Source organism: Pagrus major, chromosome 6, assembly GCF_040436345.1.
Source record: "Pagrus major chromosome 6, Pma_NU_1.0".
NCBI classification, from domain to species: Eukaryota; Metazoa; Chordata; class Actinopteri; order Spariformes; family Sparidae; genus Pagrus; species Pagrus major.
Window position 1 is genome coordinate 7,088,262 of NC_133220.1, and position 16,319 is coordinate 7,104,580.

Genomic DNA, 16,319 nt, shown 5'->3' on the forward strand with positions numbered 1-16,319 from the left:
GTTATTTAAGGTTATTCTCTGTGGCTCTCTGTCAGAAGACATTTGCTCCCCAGGAAGTTGCCATTAGGACATAAAGGGTTGCCTGAACACCTTCGAGGCACCATGATGGGAGCTGCAGGCTGCTTACAACCCCAAACTTGCACTAGTAGTACATAAAGTATGTAACAGATGTGTCTGCAAACACCTGAAGCCAGATGTAAAGAAGAATTTTCTACATGGGACCGTCGTTGTAGCCATTTCAACAAATCGAGCCTGAAAGTGAGCACATCCGATTGTCTGACTTCGTGTAATGAATTCACCCTGATCCCAGATCTCGGCTTCAAACTTGGTGAGTACAAAGTTATTATTAATCAAAATTACATTAACATTTGTCAGAGCATCTTTAAATTAGATGCTTCGTCTCTGTTGGAGCTGAAGGAAACGAGGCTTTAGCAATAAAGTTGTGTTCACAATCAAAATGTATTTAAAGAGTTTTGAGATGTAGCACACTGTAGGTATCAGCCAAATCAAAACAAAGGGTAAAGGGTCTCATTCACTTTACATTATTTATTACACGTGCAATAAATAAAGAACACAAATACATTAAAACTAGAACATTTTCAATACCACAGAAGTAGAAGTGGAAACACAGCTCCTCGGCCAGCAGGAAGCTGAAGAAACAAAGAAACTTTGAGATTCATGATTTAAATAAATCGCCTCTGCAGGAAAGATGAGCCAAAGAAAAGGAGTGTGGTGCCTCAAACCCCCGAAGAAGAAGAAAAAGGTAAAAGTCAGTACCTGTTTGGTACGGTCAGCTTCATTCTTATGAAAAGTGCTTTTTAAAAACTTGACGGTCATTCATGCAGTTGGTGAGCAGAGGAAAACATGTTCATCTTATCAGGTAAGAGAAAATCAGCAAAATGGTATTAAAGATGTTGAAGTGAGGTAGAACTGAAGGAGCAGGTTTAAAGATGTTTGTGGTCAAACAGCCAAAGTTAAAAACTGGTGTTAATTCTGCAGCTGACATCAGTTTTATCAGGATTCACAACCATTTTATAAATCAGGTGTGTTCAGACTGAAAGTAGCTCCCGCCACAGCTCATCTATGACACCAAATGTCAGCTGGATGCTGCTCTGTCACATTCTGAGGCTCACTTATGGGCAGCAAAATCAAATATCACAATATTTTTGACCAAATCCTTCTCTACTGATATTGCAGCATTATTAAGGATGACTATTGATACTTTCACAGTTACAAATAACATCACTTTACTGTAATTGCACCTTTAAAAGCAGGAAACACATCACGATAGAACCGTATCAAAAATCACCATATATAGTATCGTCCAGCCCTTCAACAGTTAAAATATCAGGATTGCAAAAGTATGTGTAACATTTGGGAAACAGTCTTGTATTGTTGGACTAACGGAGGAGAAGAAAAAAAAAATTACTTCCGCCTCCTGATGGTAAACACATCCAGGACAGTCGGGACGTGTTGCCCCAAATCAAAATTATCTGTCAAATTTACTGTGACACCATCAGCATTACCTTGAAAAAAAAAAAGAAAAAGTTTTCTGTTACAGGAACAGACTGTAGCGTTGCTTATTCACCCTGACTCACAAACACACTGATCACAGTCAGCACACACACTGAGGTCAGGGGTCAGAGGTCACCGGAGTACGTTGTCATGGCGCTTCAGTAGAGGATTCAGATCCGTCTCCAACTCCCTCTGCTTCTGTAATAAACCCTGAAAACAAACACACACACACACACACACACACACACACACACACACACACACACACACACACACACACACACACACACACAGGTTTGTACATCTTTACTTGTGAGCATCCTCATCGTGTGTTTCTTTGCACATTAGGATCCTTTAACTAAACTTTGTGCAGCTGTTTTAACTATCAAATATTATTATTATTATATATTTTGATTAATCAATAAATCAATAAAACATCACATTTTCACAACTCTTAAATATTGATACTGGCCTCAGAAATCTACTGAAGTATTGTTCAGGATTTAGAGAGCAGTTTGTTGTGTGTGTTACCTGCCGTAGCTGGGCCAGGCCTCTGAGGATCTCCTGCTGTCTGGGTGTGTGTTTGTTACGGAGCAGCTCCGGGTGGAGGAGAGGATCCCGATGTGAGGGATCAGGAGGAGCTGCTGACGAGGAGAAAGTCTAGTTTACTTACAGTTTATAGAGCAGACAGTCGGACAGGTGTCGTTCTGTTTCTTTTTATTCTAATTTTACGATTAATAAAAGGGTTTTCTGGGAGTTTTTCTCTCTTCCAAACAGAGAAAACTGTGGCAAATCGTTTTTTTTTTTTTTTTACTTTCAGTTCGACAAGTGAGTATTTCCAGCTGCAAGACTGTATGTGGGATTGACTCAACATAAAGTATACAGTTTGTGTGTTTATACTGCAAGTGTAAGTATAAAAAAATATACAGCTCCTTTCAGAGAGTGTGTGTCTGTGTGTGTCTCTAACCTGTGTGTATGTGCGGTGGTGGTGTGTCAGCAGGCTCCAGTGGATCCAGGTTAAAGACTTCATCAGTCCGGACGTAAGGAATGAACTCCAGGATGGGAGGAGGAGGAGAGGTGGAGGAGGGCGGTGCCTGCTGACTCTGAACTCTGTGTCTGACAGCAGGGACCGGAGGAGAGCGCCCCCTGGAGGACACGACACGACACAAGACATCAAAACAGAGACGTCACTTCACCATCCGGATCAGTGTTCAATTGGTACATTTCCAATAATGTACTTCTTATTAATTGTGTGTTTGCGAGTAAAGGGTTTAATAATCATATAATTGCAGTCAGAGCTGCTCACCTTTCACTGTTGATGGCTGTGGAGAGGTCGTGTCCCCTGGAAACACTCTCCACCTGCAACAAGAACAGTCACCAAGGGAAGTAACAGGTTTGTAAATCAAAACGATGGACCTGAAGAGCATGGTAAAGTTTTAGATTTAAAAAGTTAAGACAAAAAAAAGCTTTTCAGAAGCAGGAAGCCTCCTACCTTCCTGGTGGGACTGGTTCTGGTCTGTGTGGGGTTGGAGCAGAGGTTCTGAGGAAGAGAGGGAGGAAGAAGAGGAGGAGGGTTGGGTCTGGACAGACAGGTCCTCTCCTGCAGAGCGAGGAGCTCAGCCTGCCTCTTCATCCGATTCTCCTGTCTGTTCCTCTGCAGAGAGGCCGGGTAACGAGCCGAGGCTGGAATGAACTGACGACTGGGCCTGGAGGAACAGGGAACAGAATACTGTCTGACTGGGACTGAGCTTTTTTGTGGTTTTCATTCTTGAAGACAATATGGAGGTCGTGGTAGACATGTTTCTGAATTGACACCTACCTCTGTGTGTTCCACTCCGGCCTCCTCTTGTCTTTCCTGTTCCTCTCTGTCCTGGCAAACGCCTCATATAGGTCTCCTCCACCTCCACCTCCACCTCCACCTCCTCCAGGCAGACAGATGTTCTCCTTGCCTGTTCTCAACACTCGGGTCCTGCTGTTAGGAGGAGGTGCAGCAGACAGAGGTGGAGGTGGCTGGTACTGTGCAGAGACGTGAGGTGTCTGAACTCTGCCAGCTGCTTCTACACACACACACACACACACAGAAAAGGTGAGCTGTGTCAGGAAGGATTTTCAACACTTGAGAGTAGATCCACACCAAACCATCAAATAATGAACTGCATCTCTGTCTGAGACACGAGGATTAAGTCTGTCTCGCCCAAGAATTCTCCACAGTGGATAAATATCAACATCAGCTTTGCACTTCAGTATCTTTTGCAAAATGATGATATAAACAAACCAAAACATGCTAACAGCATGTGTGACAGTAAAGTTAAGACAACCTTTGGTTACCTGTAACTTTCTCTCTGATCGATCGTTTTAACAATATAATATGCAAGATTTCTGCGTCAAGTGGCAAAAAAAACGACTAGACCGTTGTTATTAATGTTATTGCGCTATGTACTTGCATTATCCCAAATCTTTCAAACAACGTTCAAACTGGGAGAAAACTGTGATACACACAAGGTACCATAACTACTGGGAAACATCAGGTGATACGTCACAGAGTGAGGAAGGAAGTCAGTAAAAGAAACTAAATGTACATTACTTGTCTGAACAATTCTGTCTGAGTCACATCAGATAGATTTTCACCAGTTATGGTGGTTGTTTAACAAAGAAGACAGCCCCTCCTATGATCCCACGTTCACATCTTTTTGCTTTCAGTGTTTTAATTGAGAGACCTCTAGTGGCAGAGATTATATACTGTGTGTTTAAATGTCAGTTTGGCTGATCACACGGCACTGCTAATGTCATTATGTTGCTTCAATAGAATATTCCTGAAATAATTAATCAGCAGCATTGGGAAGCTACAGCTGATAGAGTATAAAACATATAAATGAGCAGAATTTAACTGTAAACAGCTGTGTAGGTGATCAATTCAGGCATTTCATTGTACAAAAACACACCTTTAAACACTACCGTAGACACACGTTATTTCACATGTGAAAAAGTTTAAAACATAGATACCTTAGTGTGAATGTATCGTCAGTACAGTTTCTAAATATGTCAGCAACTTGTCCTCGTACACTGATGTAGAAGCAGTACTAACATTTCCCACTGCAGCAGCAGTAGCTGTAGTAACAGAAGTAACAGCAGTAGTAATAGTTGAGTTACCTGTCTGTACTGCAGTGTCTCTGTATGTGGAGGCTGAACTGCTGCCCTCCTCCAAACACTCGCCCTGTCTGGTCACTGCTGGACACATACACACACTGTTAGTACAGGTGTTAAGCGGCATACAAATATGTATGCCTTTAATACATTAATACATTTTTAACTTTAATTCTTGTCCGTTTCATAATCAATAATCATAAGTTTGTCATCCTGCTTCATCAGCGTGACTGACAGCAGGTCGTGCTGTACTTTAATGAACCTGATGTGTTTATGTTTTTTCTCAGGTGTCACACTGAGCTCAGCTGGTTGAGAATTATTAGTCCATTAAGTATTCGTCCAGGCAATAAGTTTTGCCTGGACAATAAGTATTCTGGGAATGGTTTTCCCTCAGAATCCTGTGGCAGTACATCATCATCATCATCATCTCTGGTGGCCAGTGCCCTCACAAAAGCCTCTCTGTCCCTATCAGTCAAATCTGCTGGCCACAAACCTGGGTCATCCTTTTTATGACTTTGTCTGTCTTCTTCCAGCATGCATCTCTCATCCTCATCATCACTGTTACTTTCTTTCCCTTCTTCCTCTGCTTCCACACTTCTTCCTCCTTCTACCTGAGAGGGCCCTTCATGATGGGAATAATAAAGTCTGTATCTATAGATGTCATTCCATAATTCAATCTAAATGAACGTATCAAACTGGATTATTTTAATATCGTCTGTAACTTACATGCAGGCTGATTTATGCTACTCACTGTTTCCAACTGTCCAGCATCCAGTACAGACAGTAGGTTGTTTTTTTATTTCTATTTATTTCATAATGATCATTATGTGAGAAAATAATTTGTGTTTGAATTTCTGTCATTAATAAATATTTCATTTTCTTTTTTGTAATGGTAAAAAGAGCAAGAGAGACAGAAATCCCCACAGACTCCCTGCAATGATGCTAATTGGCATGTCAATGAACACAACGTTGCTCACCTTCTTCACTGGGACAGGGAGGGGTACAGTTATGGGGAGGCTGGGGTGCTGCTGACTCATCTGTTGTTAAGTCTGCTAAAAGGGGCAGGGACAATGTTTAATATGAATATCTTGCTAAACGTTTCCCTGCACTGATTAAATGTTGATGAAATGTAGACTAACACTAGTCTGTAGCTAGCTAGCTTATTTCACTATGGACATTAAGCCAACAGGTTAATACCACTCACAGACTATAGGCTACCCACCTTTCTTGGTGAAAAACTGGGTTACAGATTGACACCCTTTCCTTTGTCTTTCCTCTCTCTCTCTTTCCTTTTTTGAAAACCAGATTGTGATTGAGGCAACATTGTGATCACTGTAGTTTGGGCGCACCTACTGACTGCAACTAAACAAGGCAGGACCAAACCATTTCATGCAGATACAGGGGGGTGGTCGGTCAGTATGGATGTTTACTTTTTGGTTAATGGGGATATTTAACTTTTACTGCCAAAAACAAGTAAAAACAAAGAGATCATTAATGTTATTATCATATTTGAAATATATACTCAATGATGATGGTTTAATAATTTTATATTAGTTTCTACCTATTTTTTGGGGCCCCTGTCAGTCAAATTGTCCTAACTTTCCCCCCCTATAAGGCGCCCCTGATTGCAGCCATACTGCAGAAGCTCTGCTCACCTCTGGGCTCCAGGATCTCCTGATGTCTGTCGTCATGTTGATCTTTGTTTGGCTGCTCGGCCTGATGGCTCTGCTGCTCCTGGAGGACGGAGGTTGATAGAAAACAGTTCAGTGACGGTGTGGAGAAAATTAGTCTGGTGGAGAATCGTGCACTTTTTGCATGCGTTTGTGTTTGTGTTTGTGTTTGTGTTTGTGTGTGTGTCTTCACCTTCTGCCTCTCCTTCAGTGCGTCCAGCTCGTACCGTCTCTCCAGCATCTGTCTCTCCAGCGCCACCCTCCTCTCTTCCTCTGCCTCCTCCTCTCTCCTCCTCGCCTGTTCTTGCTCCCTCAGTCGCCGCCGTTCCTCCACCTGGGCCTCGATGGCTCGCTGGAGGAGGAGACAGGAGGAGAAAATACAGCTACAATCTTTTAGTATTTAAAGTCTATTCCTCCTCTCCTCCCCTCTCTCCTTCTGCTCCTCCTCTTCTTACCTGCTGCTCCAGCTGTTTGAGCCTCCTCCTCTCTCTCTCCTCTATCTGGGCGGGGTCCAGCAGGGCGGTCATGGTCCTCAGATGGCTGGACGAAAAACACAGCAACACTAAACATTTACTCATGTACATGTGGGGCTACTTCCAGACCTCTGATCCACTGTCAACATCTTAGATTTGTTCAGCGAATCAAATACAGTCTGATGATGTGCCTATTGAAGGCTCTGGTTGGAAGAACAACTGAGCCAGTCAGAGCTTTGTAGACAGGATCAAGAATAGGGACAGTGTCTTTTTACGCCCGAGCCAGAAAAATAGCAGAGGTGGGACAGATTTACTGTCTTGCAAGCCTTATCTAAGAAATCCAGAATCAGGTCCCAAGTGAGGAGTCCGTAACCTGTCAAATAATCTTTTTTTGTTCATAGATGTACCGTACCTGGCTCTGGTCGGGTATCCACTGGTCATATCTACGCTGGCTCCCCCGATGCTCTCTGCTCCACAGCTGCTCATGGCCTCCCAGACCAGAGACAGGCTGGACGTGGGCTCCCACTCCCCTCGTTCAGAGCCATTAGATGGTGCTGGAGGTGGAGCTGATGGAGCTGCAATCTGGACAGGAGGCCTCCTCTGCAGCGAGTCAAAGTGTATAGCCCAGAGCTCGTGGTCCTCTGTCTGCAGAGACACAGAACATAAAGTCATCAACAGAAAAAATAGATCATCAGAGGTTCAACATTTACAAAAACTCTCCTGACTGGTTTCTACTGTGTCTCCACTGTATCTTCCTCTGGTTTCTACTCTACCTGTCTCTGCAGCACCTTCTCTCGTCTCCTGCGTTCGGTCGCCTCCTCTCTCTGGTGGTCCAGCTCCTCCAGCCAGCGTCTCTTCTCCTCCTCTTTCCTCTCGACATTCAGCACATCCTCCATCGGAGCGATCTCCTTCAGAGACAACACAGTTCAGATTTTTTTTTTTTTATTAAAAAAATGTTTTGAAGGTTTGGTGAAGACAGTCAGATGGTGATTTTGCATTAAAGCATATGAGCAAAATTCTTTGATTCCTTAATCATCATCATCTTAACAAATCCCATGAAAAGACCAAAAACAACAATGTTTTGGTCCCTCTCTCAGTAACTTTTAACTCTCCTACTCTGTCTGTGGCACCCAATCCCACTGGTTCACATAATCATTTAAACACGGCTCATAAAATTAGGATTTACCCCGAGTCTGAGGCTGGATCTGACGGCTGCAGGCAGTTCTCTGTGGCTGACGGAGCTCTGAACTGATAACACACTCTCTGTGTCCTCCTCAGCCTGAAACACACACACACACGCACACACAAAAGTTATGAAGTGTTTTGGCCTCTATGACTGTTAGCGGGAAAATATTTCTTTCTTTTTCCTTTAAAAAAGTGAAATATCTGCTGTACCTGCAGTCTGCCAGGGGCCGAACGCTGCTGCTGCTGCTTCAGTGCCACTTGTTCATCTAACACACACACACACACAAAAAAATAATTTCTCTTGTAAAATTACTTTAATCATCAACTTTATCTTGCAATTTTTGATTATTGATTACGTGTTTCAGTGAACTCATCTATACCCAGCCAACATTGCTCATCTCTCTCCCCAACAGAGAAATGCAGGGATTTTTGTGTAGGATTATACATTTGGAATAAGGCTTGTGTTTTGTATTGGGTATTGATGATCTTTCTGACATTTTAAGCATGTTTTCATAAGGGTTTGGAGACTAGTTTATTTAATTAATTATGGTAGAAAATGAATCGACATGTCGGTTTGTAGGCCTCAAACCTAGCTGTATATTATATTAATTATAAATGAAAGTGTCGATGAATCCCATCACTCACAGTAACTCACAGTAGCTCACCGGGCTACGATTCACTCTCCTTTCAGCTCTGGTTTGGTCTTAAACAACTCCTAATAAAAATATCAGACTATTTAGCAACTAGATGTTCCCATTTTCTTCACCAACTAATCTCTGACTTTAGAGTGACTTTATCAGAGCTGAGAACAGCTGCCTGGTGCTGCTGGATTCAAGGAGACTGAACTAAACAGTAAATGTGCCGTACAACCAAAACTAGGAGCTAAAAGAGGCTAAAACACTCTAAAAGCTGGTGATAATCCTGTTATAAAATGTTTGTGTGAGTATACCGAGCTCTCTCCTCCACTGAGCCTTCTTGGCGTCGATGGCAGCTCTGCTCTCTGACTGTCGCTCCTCCAGCCAGCTGAACAGACATCCAGACAACCTGAACAACAGCAGCAACATTCTGCTTTGAAAACAGATTTCTTAAAACGCATCAGAGAAAAAAAAGGAGTCTCTGATGTATCTATAAATTATACTTAACATAAAACATCTTCTTGTGTGTTTATAATAAAGTGAAGACATGACGGACATCTGGTCCTATCCTAGAGTCAAACTTACCACAGTTCGACTGCATTTGTAGTGATCGAAGAAGAGAGGCTTGACTGTGCTGATTGAAAACTAAATTTTCTGAGTCCTGTACATTTATTGTTATCAGCTTAATAAATATAACAATGTCTTCTTTACTGTATGTAACTGCATCCAGAACAAATCTATTTGTCGAACACACAAACACCTGTTGAGGTGGAGTCCTCACCTGCTGTCTTTATCCTGTGAGCTTCCAGTTGTATCAGTTCCTCCTCCTCTCTCTTTCTCCTTCCCTCCTCCTTCACCCATTGAAGAGCCAGAATTAGAGTCTATTTGATTTCCTAACAGAGAAAAAGACATGAAGTTGTACATTATATTGACAACGAGAGAAACTGTCCGTTAACTTCACTCAGTCACACCATCACTACCATTCTGGGTCCTGTGGTCCTCTGGTGGGTCTTGGCCATTGCTGGTGGTTTGGACTGTGTTGAGGATCTTTTGTAGCTGCTCACTGGTCAGACACACCACACTGTCTTTTTGTCCTGTGTCCCCACTGGTCAGAGTGTCCTTGACCTTTCCACCTGCTCGTGTCCCCGTGTTCTGAGGCTGTCCTGTTTTGCCATTGGCTCTCAGGGAGCTGACAGCAGTGCTGTGTTTTTGTCTGTCTGACTTCACCTTCAGCACAGAAACACACAGAGGCAGAAAAAAAAACAATTTTATCTTCAATAAATTTTATCTTAAAAAGAAATGGGACGCAATATGAAACATGAAACATACCTTAGCTTCAGCTTTGATGCTTCCCCCCTTCAGCTCATTTGTCTTGGATGATGTCAGAGTGGTGCTCTTCCTCCCGGTGTTGGCGGTGTTGGAGGCGGTTGCTCCTCCTGCCTTGCTCTTGGTTTCTTTGTGCCTCCCTGCCTGCTGTCGGGCTGGACGCTGCTCTCCCTGAACCTCCTCCACACAGGACGGCTGCCTGGAGCTCAGGATGTTAGCCGCTCTGGGCCTACATGACAGCTGCAGAGAACAAATGAGAATTAAATCATAAAAAATAAAGGTACCTGCGCAGTTAAATTTTTCCCAAACAGCATTACTGTCTATTAGAAACATCAATATGTGCAAAAGTACGTAGACACCCAGGTGCTTTATGTGTAGACATCTCATGGCCAGACTGTAAGGATGATTCCTACCTTTGTTGGATTCTTCTCAATGCCTGCAGTGGAGGAAGGACATAAATGTTACACCAAAATCATAAAATCACAACTATTCTTCATGGTGGAGTGCTGAGGATGAATTGAGGAGTCCCACAGCCTGAGGAAAGAAGCTGTAATTTGGTGGTATAGCACGAAAACAAAGTTTACTTTGTTTCACCTAAAGGCTAAATAATAATTATTAACAGAAAGTAAGAACCTAATAAGAAAAGCAAACAAGTGAGTGATATTTCCCTGGAAGATAGCAGATTATAAAGCTGAAAGGTCTCACCATGACTGAGTAAAATCAACTTGGGTTTTCCATTCTCAAGTTCAAACAGCAGGCCGTCTCTGTTCACCAAAAGGGGAAATATCAGAGCAAATAGCAGAAACATAACATACATTTAATAGCATTCTGTATTACGTGTGAAGTAAAAGCCCTGTTAATGTTTTGAACTGTCTTACTATGTTTATGTTTTAATGCTGTCTTGCTGCAGAACACACTTTTGTTGGACTAAACTGAACAGATGGTCTGTGAGTTAACACTGAGTTAGTGTAGGACCCAGCATATAGAAAATATAATAAATATTCTTCTGTTATTGTTTGCACAGTTTGTTCCATTGTTTCGCTTTATCAAACTGAAATTTCTCCTACAAAAGGACCAATAAAGGCACATCTCAACTCTTATCCTAAATATTTGCTTGCCTATGGTCTTAAACAAACTGGTTGCTTTAAGAAAGAGTTTGCAGACTTAATCTCTGTGACAGGGAGATTGTGTGGCAGAACAATACACTGAGGCAGAACAGTACATGCTGTCTCATGTTGCCAGGTAATGACATTAGTGTCACATGGTGCAGCACAGTAAAAGACACATAATGAGTAAACACAGGCAATATTTCACAACGTGACAGATTTATATTCACTAGTCTGCTTTCTGACCTGTCCTGTTCCATATGAACTGGCTTTGGTTGGTGATAATGGCGCTTTAATAATGTTTTGAGAAGTTAACAGGTACACCTGCAACTCATCAGTGGCAGGTAATGTCATAAAAGTATTGTACTTGTGCAGTAAGAGGGATATTTGTCTCTGTTTTCATAATGTTTTTTTCAAACCAACATGAACCACAGTGACAATAACGACTCCTTTACCTGTCATCTGCATTGTGCACGTATTATCTGTACGTTAATGTCGCTGTAATGCTTTACAGAAAGCGTTAGCTCTTTGTTCACAGTTTGGTCGAGCTATTATTGTATTTCACTGCGACACATTCGCTCAACATGTTAGCCTAGCTAGCTACTAGTACTGTGGAAAAAACAGACTCACCCGAGATTCATGCCGACAGGATATATATATATAAAATGGCGGCACGTTAACCGTCAACCCCATGTAAAAAACAGAAATAGATAGTTAGTAGATAACGTGTGATTTGATAAAAAGCGGCTCTGCTCAGCTCAGCACCGACCGCACCGCCAGTCACACGCCACTTCCTGGTTGCTTAATTGTGTACGTTGGTTGCTAAACACGACCAAGAACGGCTTCACCGATTGGTTGATTTCTTTTGACTGTGGCCACTGACGACCAATCAGACGTCTTCATTTGGATGGAACGTTAGAAGATGTTGCGTTCACGGTGACTGGGAATTTATTCAAAACGACGATATGTTAGTTAGATTACTGACCGCACATTTAATCTGCTTAGATGGAAAGAAAGAAAGAAAGAAAGAAAGAAAGAAAGAAAGAAAGAAAGAAAGAAAGAAAGGATACAAAACAAAACAAGGCTTCAGTGTTGGGGGTAGAGGGGGTGTGTAGGTCCAGCAGCGGACTGTAGGTGGCGCCAAAGCGTCGCAGTCACGCAAACGGACTGTAAAAGCCAAACAGGCTGCGCTAGCTTCGCTGTAATGACGTTAGCCTCCTGGATGTTTTTTCCGCCGCTAATGAGTTTGGATACCGGGGACCGACATCCATGAAGCTCTGCGATATTTGACGCACACCCACGGTGGCCTCCGCGAAGTCAGCTCGGCGTCCTCACGGTGATCCTGACGGTATGTTTTTATTGTGACAGCTCGCTGCCTCTAAACCGGAGAGACTGCGTAACGTCAAACCGTGATGTTAGCTGTTTAGCTAGCGTTAGCATGCGAGGCTACTTAAAACGGCAGCTAGTGTCGAACAAACGTCAGTGTTTGTGTCCATCAGTGTCCGGGACACACACAGCAGCAGTAAAAGGAGACCTTTGAAAAAGCGAGATGACACGAAGCGGTGCGGAGCTTTACTTTTCATTTTAAGCTGAGTTAAAAATGAGTAAGCTGACTGAGCTAGCTAGCGTGTTGTCAGGCTAAGGTCAAGAAGCTGGCCAGTCTTGACAGCTAACGCTAACAAATGTGGTACCCAGGAGTCTATAAACGTGCTATGTGGCAGCCAGCCACACTGCTACCAGTGAATAGCAGCGCTGGCTAACGTTATAATCAGGTTATCGTTGGACGCTGGGCTGGTGTCGTTTTCAAGATCAAGAGGTGGGTCTGTAAAAGTTTCATTAGCCTGAAGCTAGCTAAAAATAATTAAGGTCTCAGTGGATGTATCTTGGATTCGGATGGGCTGCAGAGGGTAATGTTGACTGACAGGTTATCTGTAGTAATTAGGGTGTAATTACGACATGACATGTTGACAGTGCAGGTTTGGTGGCTTTGATTAGGTTTAATTAGGAAGCTGCAGCTGCACTGGGTGTGATGATGACCATGCTGCTAGTCGTGTTTATTTGTTGTCAAACAGCTGCTGTAGGACTGCCTTATCATGCTGCTCTACAAATTACCTTACTATCAGTAAATAAACGGGCTGCCGTGCATCAGATAGGTGCCTATCTGGTTTTACAGATTCGTGACTGACGTTGTTTGGCCTCTGTGATCTGCTAAATATCCTGCCGAGAACATTTACAGCACATCAGTACTGTTCATATTTGAGCAGAGAGAAAAGGGTTGCTTCCTGTCTGTCTGCCTGGTTTCTCTCACCATTTCATCAGTGGATCGCAAGGACATTTTCCAGATCTCTATACTGAAAGGTTTGGGATTGTGATCATTAGAAATTTCTAGGAAAATGTAGTTTGTTTTGCAGTAATCTGTGTGGTAGCTACTGACTTATTACATGGTAAATTAGCCGCAGCTTGTGCATCTTTGGTTGTCTAATCCTTAAAGCTCCTTTATCCACTGCAAAATATTTAAATAGTTTCCTGAATTGCAGCTAGAATATAATGCCTTTATAATATGACCCTACTCAATTTGTGGGATTACATTGACCAAAATTGAAGCGTGATTATCAGTAATATTTGGATATGTCAGTGTGACCTTGTTATGTTTTGTATTACTACACATTGAAAGGCTTGTAGATTTATTTAATCTAGCTACCTGAATAGGTAAATAAATCGCAAAATTATAGATTTGTTGTTGAACAACTTTCTAGATTTTCAAGGATTGCCAAGTATTCAGTAAAACAATGTAATGACAATACATAAAAAGCTCCCACAGCCAGAAATCCAAACACTCAAGAGTTGTTTTAGAAATTATATCATTAAAATAATCTCAGTTGGTGTGTAAGTGTGTAAATACCGAAATAATTATGTTTGATAAACTGAAAGTCGACAGTTCTCTGCAGCAGATATTTTATCATTAAATCTGGTTAAATGATTTGTTTTTGTGATGATGTGTGTGTGGAACTAAATGTAAAAATACCAGTTTGTTTGAATGTTGACGGACAGGATTTAACCAACGGCAGAGATCTGTGATGAGCGAGCCAAACGAGGGTTTAACTGAAGTTCATTATCCTGTAATGGCAACGTAAACAACTCTGGTGTTTGTGTGTGAAAGTCTTATCAAGCGTAGTCTGTGCCTGAGGGAAAACTCAGTGGACACGTTGCAGATATACATGTTGCAAATTTGACATCAATGACTTCAGCTGTCAGCAGCGCTTTGTTTTGTATCAGTTGTAGTTTTTTTTTTATTCCTTCGTGGAAAGTTACAGACGCCATCATGACCAGGTGTCAGAGCTGTGAATAGATGTGGTGACCGAGAAAAACATATCTGGTGAGAAAATGAAGGCAGTTATGTTGAAACTTAAGTTGAACTGGAGAGCCCAACAGATACATCGACATGTCGATACCTACCTTTCACAGATGTGTCTGTATCTATATATACATATACCTTAATGCAACAAACGGCAGCAGTGCATAAATGTTTCATAAACTGCATTCTTGAGCTTTTTTGACTCTTACATACGCGTCTGACGTTGACGTGTGTCTGTTTAGAGTTTGCTGTCATCTTCAAGATACTGTCATCTTTGATAGTGAAGTTAATCTTTGGTCACATCTAGTCAACACGTTCTCCTTTACATGAGGTCAATATTTGTGCAATATCTGTGCAGATCGGGCGTATTAGATTGGTGCGATGGACCAGAACTCAAAATAAGTCATTTTAATTTTCTATTTTAGGATCTACCTCGACCGCTCCTATCGCTTTATCATCTCAGCAAACTGTAGATGGGGGGGGGAAAAAACTCCTTCTCCAAACTCAACTTTTTTCTGCATCGCTGCCTCTCTTTTGTAGAATGTAAACAAACCTCAGTCAGCATGACGTCTGTTTTTCTATAAGATCAGCGTGCACTGTCGCCAAACTATAAATATAAAATTGTGTGTTACAGAGATCTTACTGAAGTGTAATTTAAATTGAAGTCTATAATTTGATAACCAACCAACATCTGGAGCTCTTATACTCAAAACATGGAGTGCTCCATTCAAAGCGATGATGACGTAGGACCTATGTGCCTTTTGTTTGAATGAGGTTACATGAAGAAGGACAGGCAGGTGGTTAACTTTGGGCTAAAATCTGGCTTTTTGGTCCCACAAATATGGTAAATTCTGTAAAAGATGACATTCACACAATCATAGTACAGGGTTGTAATACAACCAGTGCTCCATACTAATTAATACAATTTCCGTTTTGCACATAACAGATTGATCAAAACTGTCAGTGTCGTTATTAGTAGCAGTTTGTTGCTCTCATCTTCCATCAGTGCAGACCTGAGCGTGAACGTGAGGTGACTTGATGAATAGAAAGACTTTATTGGAGAATTCAGATGACAGTATCGCACAAATGATGACTATTCCCACCGTGAAGTAATGACAGGCAGTAATCAGCTTTTTAATTGAAAAAAGGGAGAAGACTGCTTGCTGAAAATTAATCTAATGACCTTCGCACACATCAGTTACACAGACCTATCAGGCATCATCTGGAGAAATGCTGCTGCTTGTCGTGATCCATTTCCTTCCACAGCTGATAAAGCTTATTAACATGTTGAACATGACGAAGGGTTATACACTCAGCGGCCGCATTATTAGGTACACCTGTAAAATCTAATACGATCCAATCCAGTAGCCATAAATTCTACCTTTATAAAGAGAATAATGTTCGGTTTAAGTTCAGCTTTATTCATCCCCGAAGGGCAATTGGTTTTGCAGCATGAAGGGCAACATAAAAAGAAGCAAACAACATGAAATATGAATAACAAAGGCTCAGCGGTTCTGCATCAAAGAACAAGCGTAACCATCAGGACAGCAATAAAACAATACAATGATGGATATCCTGCCCCTCCCCCTAAATAAAGTATGACCAGCAGAGCTCAACAATATAAAAATGTGTCTAAATCATCGTACAGGTGGGCAAGAATACACTTTGTTTATCATCGAGGCTGTAGTCAGTAGTGACGTTTCCCAATAAACAACACAAACAAAACACAAACAGGCTACACAATCCACGGTTTTGACCCAAAACGTTACATTTGAGTAGATGTATGTGACTCAATGACGTGAAAGACTTAACAGCTGACTGACACGTGGGGGGGCTATGGTTGCCGCGGTAACGCCACAGTCTTCAGTTATGTGGCGAGGAAGGAGCCCAGATGATGATGATGATGGACA

The 16,319-nt window shown here is 42.0% G+C and overlaps 2 protein-coding genes across 8 annotated transcripts in view; one reads left to right on the forward strand and one right to left on the reverse strand.

The window, feature by feature from the left end:
* Positions 1-531: 531 nt before the first annotated feature.
* ccdc66 (coiled-coil domain containing 66) lies at positions 532-11,951 on the reverse strand. Of its 6 annotated transcripts, XM_073467420.1 has the most exons (22): positions 11,685-11,951; positions 10,654-10,712; positions 10,362-10,384; positions 9,952-10,188; positions 9,603-9,849; positions 9,404-9,515; positions 8,937-9,031; positions 8,198-8,253; positions 7,989-8,081; positions 7,576-7,710; positions 7,215-7,447; positions 6,785-6,869; positions 6,523-6,681; positions 6,315-6,393; positions 5,637-5,711; positions 4,666-4,740; positions 3,335-3,572; positions 3,008-3,221; positions 2,822-2,874; positions 2,483-2,661; positions 2,047-2,159; positions 532-1,725 (listed from the first exon to the last, which is right to left on the reverse strand). In XM_073467420.1, exons 1-22 carry the CDS (start codon positions 11,693-11,695, stop codon positions 1,648-1,650), a joined length of 2,649 nt encoding a protein of 882 aa, XP_073323521.1. In that variant the 5' UTR covers positions 11,696-11,951; the 3' UTR covers positions 532-1,647. The 6 variants fall into 6 exon arrangements, with proteins under 6 accessions (XP_073323521.1, XP_073323519.1, XP_073323520.1 ...); XM_073467418.1 differs by lacking the exon at positions 11,685-11,951 and having other exon boundaries at positions 5,637-5,708; positions 10,654-11,373; XM_073467419.1 differs by lacking the exon at positions 11,685-11,951 and having other exon boundaries at positions 2,047-2,156; positions 10,654-11,373.
* A 306-nt stretch (positions 11,952-12,257) lies between these two features.
* ip6k1 (inositol hexakisphosphate kinase 1) overlaps positions 12,258-16,319 on the forward strand; it is a 28,980-nt gene continuing 24,918 nt past the window's right edge. The window contains exon 1 of one of the 2 annotated variants that reach the window (XM_073468352.1): positions 12,258-12,402. The gene's annotated coding sequence lies outside the window, so the exon portion shown is untranslated. Of the gene's footprint in view, positions 12,403-13,296; positions 13,413-16,319 lie in introns of those variants that run through there. The other variant, XM_073468353.1, reaches the window with a different exon arrangement.